The 7564-nt window shown below is 33.7% G+C and overlaps 1 protein-coding gene across 1 annotated transcript; it reads left to right on the top strand.

Moving 5' to 3' along the window:
- Positions 1-2366: 2366 nt before the first annotated feature.
- On the top strand, positions 2367-6862 carry LOC111880602 (glycoprotein 3-alpha-L-fucosyltransferase A). Its single transcript, XM_052770787.1, is given in 9 exon segments — positions 2367-2390; positions 2492-2767; positions 2769-2885; positions 3054-3217; positions 4107-4348; positions 4444-4548; positions 5922-6028; positions 6373-6466; positions 6738-6862. Coding segments are annotated over 9 exon segments (1254 nt in total).
- The last annotated feature ends 702 nt before the right edge of the window (positions 6863-7564 follow it).

Below are 7564 nucleotides of genomic sequence, written 5' to 3'. Positions count from 1 at the left end.
CCTAGATCTAGCATACAATAATGATATTAACATATGAATTAGGGTTTAGATCATACCTTGATTGTTATGTAGGAATAACAATCTTAATTCCTCCTTGTAATTGGCTTCTGAAAGCTTAATGTCACAAATGTCACACCTCTAATGGCTCACAAACACCAAGAGCAAGAGGATGAAGAAGGAGAAGAGGAGAGGCACTAAAAACGTCTAAAAACCCTAAGGAAACTCTTAGCCACGTTTTTGGTGCCCTAGGGGGTCCTTAAATAGTGAGGCTATTAGGGTTATCTAACAAGGAAACCCTAATTTGACTGCTTAGGCCCTAAGCAACCCATGGACTCCCTCCTTAAAGGCCTTGGACGATTTCTAATGGGTTTCCCCATAGAATTTGTCCACTCCTCTGATATGGAGTCCATTAGCCCAATATTCAACTATCACACAATTGATAGTTCTAGTCCCCTAAGTTTAACTAATCTCTTTTAGCTACAAAATTAATTCTTAATTAATTATTGACTAATATTAATTAAACAATATGATATCTCCTTTAATATATTATTCTCATAATATATTAATAAATCATAATTAATCCTCTATCTCCATAATTCATCCTATCAAGTTGCTTTGGTGAAGGCAACCCAAAAGGACCATGCACCATCGGGTCAAGTACATACCAAAATAGTTGTGGACTTAGACACTAATCCAACAGTGGTGTTGTTGAGAGAAAAACTTGAGACATACTTGAACAAACGTTAGAACAAGTATAGTTGCGGAATAGTTTATCTCAAAAGGATCTAAAAGCTCAACAATAATAATAATTTAGAGTTAGATAATTAGAGAGTTAGGTGCAGAAATGTAAGGAAATATAAATGACAGCAGGTGTTATATCAAGTATACAAATAAGTTGTTTCTTAACAAGGAATGCATTTAGGCCAAGTTAGTAAGTGAGATCAAACTTAGTGATTAAGTCAAGAATCTCTTGCTCCGAAGAGAGAAGATATTTAGATATAGTGATCTTTACGAGTAAGGGAGATGAGAGAAATAATGTAAGATATGAGAAGCAAAGTGTTATCTTATATATTGATGAGAAAGATTGAGTCCTATATATAGAGGCTCAAAGATTACACATGTTCAACTATCTAAACCTAGCCATGCAAGGCATACTGGATAAAAGAGAGTGTTTTAAATAAAACATATAAAAAGCTAAACTAAGAAGACTAGATAGTAAACTGCAGATGATGATGACTTCAGATGCGGTAGCTGAACTGACTTGACTGCGGATCTTGTAAGGCTGCGGTAGGTCAAGTTTAAGAGGGTCAATTTTATGATTCAACAGGTGTTGTGTGGAACATTTCAGGCATCACATTTGGGGTTTTAGGCTCACAAAGTTCTTAAGGAATCCAAGGAACAAGAAAGGTATGTTATTCTACTAGCTTTTATGTTTCAAGTTCCCCATGCCATGCTAGTTAGGTTAAGAACCTTGGAAAATCAAATTTGCATGTATCTTAGTAAAACATAGATCCAAGGTTTCTAGGGTTGCATGTACACCATAGGAATATTAGAATGCTCAAAACCCTTCAGGAAGTATAGTAACGAATGGACCATAATGAAATTATTATGATTAGATATGATTCTATTAATAATGAGTCGTCGTATGACAAATATGAAAATGTTTCCAGATTGGGAGGAGGATATCGAGAATCTATGTCTAGATTAGAAACTTTTATGCATGAAGGAGATTCAAAGGAATGTACTTTGAATGTTTCCATATTGGGAGTTGGATATCGAGAATCTATCACTACTAGAAAAACAGCCTTTTACGACGCGCAATCAATGACACACACTAATAGAGGACATGCATTTGTGCGTGCCCTAAAAATTGATGTCAGTTTTCCAAAATATGAAGCATAGAGGACACACATTTATGTGTGCCCTAAAATTAGTGTCCAACAAAAAAAAATTAAAAACACGGAGGGCGCCTACTATAAAACAGTGCGTCGTGTAGAACTGTCGTTTTATATATTTTTTTCATCAACGCGCATTCTTTAATTTTTTAATTGCCAAGCGGGGAATGAAATACCAAAAAATTGAAAACCCCGCCTGATACTCTCCTTCTTCGTCTTCGTATGTTTTGAAATCCTCTTCGATCAAAAGAAACCCTAAAAGCATTGTGTGGGTTCTTAAGGCTGAACAAGCACCTCTCGATCTCATTTCACCATTTATAGTTCCATTACAGATTTCATAACTATGAACACGTTCTGAACAACAATCAGTGTGCTATATTTCATAGCTGCTAGCCCTAACCCTAACTCTAGCCCCAAAATTCTAATTTCATTGATATGTATATATAATATATTTCTGATTGGAACTGTTTGATGCTACGGTTTATTCGTTGGGAGGTATAGTGAAATCAAGAGCTACTAGTGTAGCTTCTTAGTGGAAAACAAGTTGAACTTTCCTAGACAAAGAGTTCAAGCCTCTTAAAAAGCTCGTAAATCAGGGATCTTCTCCGCCATCTAGCAACGTCCATAATTCAGATAATTCAGATAATTCAAAGAAGAAATTGACCAATTTCCTGCCTCCGTTCTTAGCCCTAGTTTTTATAGATGAGATCGGTCTCTTATCCAGACTCGACTTAATTAAGAACCCTGACCTTGTCAACTCTTGGGTTGAATCGATCCTACAGTTCACGAACTCCTCTTTTTCATCACTCTCCCTTGATCCCGTTGATGATGTCGCCTTAGCAGATTTGTCTACCGCCGTAGTGGATGTTTCACGCTCTGTTGGGGGGGGGGGGGGGGGGAAGCTGTGAGAAGTGGTTGGAGAGAGAAGACTCTATAGTTTATTCTAGAGATTTTCGTATAGAACTAGTACTTATCTCTGGTCGTGAGGAGGTTTGTATTTCGACTGTGATTAGCATTATTTACGTGTTTCAACAATTACATGTATCATAGTTCTTCGATTGCATGTTTCCATTGTTGTTCCTTTTCGTACGATTCAAGTATGCGATCTTACTGTGATGACATGACATGAATGATAGTTCAAAAGGTGCTTTCATGAAGGATTGGAAGTCCTGTTCTGTTGGATGCAAGTTTAGCCTTCGGAAGAAGAAGAAGAAGGTTGATGCTTCATTTGGATTACATAAAGAGGAAGGGACTTTTGTTGTTCTTCTGTCAATGGAGTCAGCTCACTACTTCCCTAGGAATGAGATCTCTAAGGCACGAGGGTAGGTAAGCACACTCTGAGATAAGCCATCAAAAACTCGGATTACAAAGATGCATGATTCATTTCTTGCTTATAATTGTTGGTTTAATGTCTAATCCCATAACTATAATTGGTAAGCCTTGACCCGACCCGGAATGGTCCGTTTGGGTTAAATGGCATCATGCATTTGGATAGACTATAATGAGAGAAATAACACTTAAGGTTTGTTAATATATTATAAGTTCTAATATATTAATAAGATTATTTAATTAGTATTGTTCAAGAATTAATCTAGGATTAATTAAGTGATCAAAAGAAGACTAATTAAATATATGGGTTGACTGTGTAAATCATTCATTCATATATATGTCGGCTTGTGATCCAAGATTCCTTATGTTGGACTAAGTCCATCGGGTGACCCATGGATACTCCATGGAGGTTAAAATCCATGGAGCATAAAGAATGGGTAAAGTTATGAGTTACATGGTGTAACCCTAATAGTTACCATATAAAAGAATCCCATGGCTCAAGAAATTGTGCACTAATGTGTGAGAGAAAGGGCTAGCCGATTTTATGAAGTGTTCCAATTTCTCTCAAGTCATTCCATGTGTATCTTGTGTTGTGTGAACCATTTGAGGTGTCACACTTGGGGCACTAGGCACTCAAGCTTCATGAAGACATTCTACATCAAAGAGGTATGTAATTCTAACTTCATATATATTCATATGAATCAATGTTATTATGCTAGTTAGGATGAATACCTTGGAAAGTTCATATTTGCATGTATAATAGAGAAAAACATAGATCCAAGGTATTTAGGGTTGCATGCACACTTAGGAGTGTTAGAATGCTCAAAACCCAACAATAATTTTCATAAATTGAAATTGTAACAATGTATAATCATGTTTCAGAGTAGGATATGACATAATTATGACCACGAGTCTCTCCGCAGATGTCCCAGTTGGGTACTTTTCTTGGGAAAAATATGATATAATGGCTCCTGTTCAACCAAAAACTGAAAAGGCATTGGCAGCTGCATTCATTTCAAATTGTGCTTCTCGCAACTTTCACTTACAAGCCCTAAAATGGCTTGAAAAGTCAAATATCAAGATTGATTCTTATGGTAGTTGTCATGGAAATCATAATGGAAACGGTAAGTATGTCAAGTTATTTGGTTTAAAGATTAATTTTTGTTCTTTATTTTATTTATAAACCATTCATGTCCATATGTTCTAATTGTGTTTTTAGTGGAAAAGGTTGAAACTCTTAAGTGTTACAAATTCAGCTTAGCTTTTGAAAACTCCAATGAGGAAGACTATGTCACTAAAAAATTCTTCCAATCACTTGTTCTAGGTATAATATGTCTTTTGGAGTGAACAACTATAAAAATGCATACTTTTTAGGGCTAAATGGAAGTATGTTGCTACCTGATATGTTTTTGGCCCATTTTTAGTTACAAACCTAGCAGTGTTTATAATCTCCACAAGCCTGTCAAAAATTTCCTCACTAATCCCAATCCGTTTAGCCTAATTGAATATTTCCTGTAAAATAAATAAATAATACAATATTATTATTATTTATAATTTATCGAGACAACACAAGACTTTATCCTAGAAAGAAAATGTATACTATAGTAGTATATACTTTTTCAGAGAAACAGTCTTTGTGTTGTTTCTCTGATTGCTTGTTGAGTGAAGTTAATAACCGTTTTGCTTCTTTTGGAAAACTTATCCAGCTAATCCTAGCAAAATCAGCAACTCCATGCTCATCAACAAACTTATCAAACAATGATTCCTTCAGAATAACCAAAAGCTCCACCTTCAATACCCTGTTGTAATTCTATTTATATTATTCACAACAACCTTCATATCTTGCCTAATAACTTCACATTCTTTTTCTTCTAATTAACTCTTCTGTTTCTATGAATCAATCATGTTTATGAAAAATTCAACATACATGGAACTATGGAAGGAAAAAAATAGAATTTTTTTTCAACAAATCATTTATCTGTCACATGTTTGCTTGGCAGGGAATTTTTTTATTTATATCTTTTATATATATATATATATATATATATATATATATATATATATATATATATAGGGAGGGTTATATGGAAAATAAACAATTAGGGCAACACATGTTGGAACCAGCATGACAACACATCACTTTGGAATTACTACATAAATAACTTCCATAGTACATTGCTTATGAATAAAGAAATGGACACGTGTCACTTGATCATTGGTTCCAGCATATGTTGCCCTAATTGTTCATTTTCCATTGAACCCTTCCCTATATATATATATATATATATATATATATATATATATATATATATATATATATATATATATATATATATATATATATATATATATTTTGAAGTAAATGTTTTTGTTATATAAATAAAGTTCAAGTGTTTAATTGCCCTATCAAAGCAAATTCTACTACTGTCTTGGCTGAATTGAAAAAATCATCACATGACTTGGTAAGTATCACTGAGTGAAAACTATTTGTTAGAATGCAAGGGTAAAATGGTCATTTGCTCTCACTCAGATGATTTTATTCAGTCTAGAAAAGAAACAAGCATTTTGTATGGAAATCTTTTGTCTACGAGACTTAATGGAGAAAAAAAAGAAACAAACTCTTAGTTTTTTTAATTTGCTTTTTCAATTTCATATTAGAGTTTTTATTTAAAAAATCAACTTCAATGTATTTGCCAGGGTGGCTCCAGAGCAAAAAAAAGTTGATAATGACAACTTTTAAATCATCCAGGAGAGTAACTTTGATGTGTGGTGATGGCACCAATGATGTTGGAGCTTTGAAACAGGTAATGCAAGAAGTAGCAATGTACTTTCAATTACAATATCGATCCTTCTTTTGATGTTTCTTTCATATTGGCCCCTGAATTGTGAAATTCTAACTACTCAACTGTTAAAATGTTTTTTCTTCCAAAATGACCATTTTGCCCTTGGACCAAAAACAATGTTTGTAAATTTTTCTTAAATTTAATAACAAAATTCTAGCGTACATGATTTTAAAACTATGCTCTTAAAAATTTAACAGATTTAAGGATCAAAATTACAAACCGATTTCTTTTGGGACCAAATTTGAGAAAAGATCCAAATTCAGGGACCAAATTTGTAATTCACTTTGTTTATTTGTGGTTTTCAGGCACATGTAGGAGAATCTTTTGGAGCAATACTAGCACTTGCAGTTGCTTCTCGTAACCCTACAATTGACTTAATAATCATTCTAGAAAACTCAGGTTAATTATTCTTTTTGTTTCTTTTCACAATTTCTTTTATTTTTTCAGTGATTTCAATTTTATCATAGTATTTTTTTTCATTTCAACAACTGCTTATGAGAGATCATCACTGCATCCATTAATAGGGTTCATGAAGACTCTTCCTATTGAACATAATTATGGGTCAATTCCTTATCTTACAAGCTTCATTTTAGGTATTTTACTTATTTTAACTTAGAATTTGATTAAGATAATCTTCTTCTTTTTTATTTACTTTACAATTTTCTTTCAGGGGATTTGGTAAAGACGGCAATGGTTAACACTCATGGTCCAAACCATTTACCTTCTTCTAGGCAATTGATTGGCAATCTTAATGAAGATATACCACTTCTTTCTGTAAGAATCACCTTCAACTAATAAAATTTACCAAAAAGCCCTTCAAATAACTTCCACTTCCATTCTTGAATTTACTTCATATAGGCAATAACCAAAATAATGTTGGAATAGTGTCTAAGGCTGCAACTATATTAGGCAAGTATTTGACCCGGTTGTGCATGGTCCTTTTGGGTTGCCTTCACCATAGCAACTTGATAGGATGATTTATTAAGAGAGAGTAAATATTATTAGTATATTATGAGAATAATATAAAAGAATAATATATTGTTATTTGATTAATATAAGTCATAGAATTAATTGGAATTAATTTGGTGACTTAAAGAGATTAATTAAATAAGAGGGTATAAACTGTCAATTGTTTGATAGTTAAACTTTAGACTGTAAATCCATATAGATATGGATTGGACGGATTCTAGAAGCTAAGGATTGCTTCAAATCGTCCAAGAGTTATCTAAGGAATGGGTTTGGATAGCCATAAGAGAAGATTATCCAATTAGGGTTTAGGTTGTAACCCTTAAGGAGTCTACAAGTATAAATAGACCCTATGGCATAAGGAAATCGGTACTTTTTCTGAAGTATAGAACCCCTGGCCGATTTCCTCCCCTCTCCTCTCTCCCAAATCATCCTCCTTGCTATTTGGTGTTTGTAAGCCATTAGAGGAGTGACAATTGTGACTCTAGAAGCTCCAAGACAACAAGATCAACAAGGAATTCAAAGGTATGA

This window comes from Lactuca sativa, chromosome 4 (assembly GCF_002870075.4).
Source record: "Lactuca sativa cultivar Salinas chromosome 4, Lsat_Salinas_v11, whole genome shotgun sequence".
Classification (NCBI taxonomy): domain Eukaryota; kingdom Viridiplantae; phylum Streptophyta; class Magnoliopsida; order Asterales; family Asteraceae; genus Lactuca; species Lactuca sativa.
The sequence above is the reverse complement of the archived record's forward strand: the minus strand, read 5'-3'. Positions and strand labels throughout refer to the sequence as shown.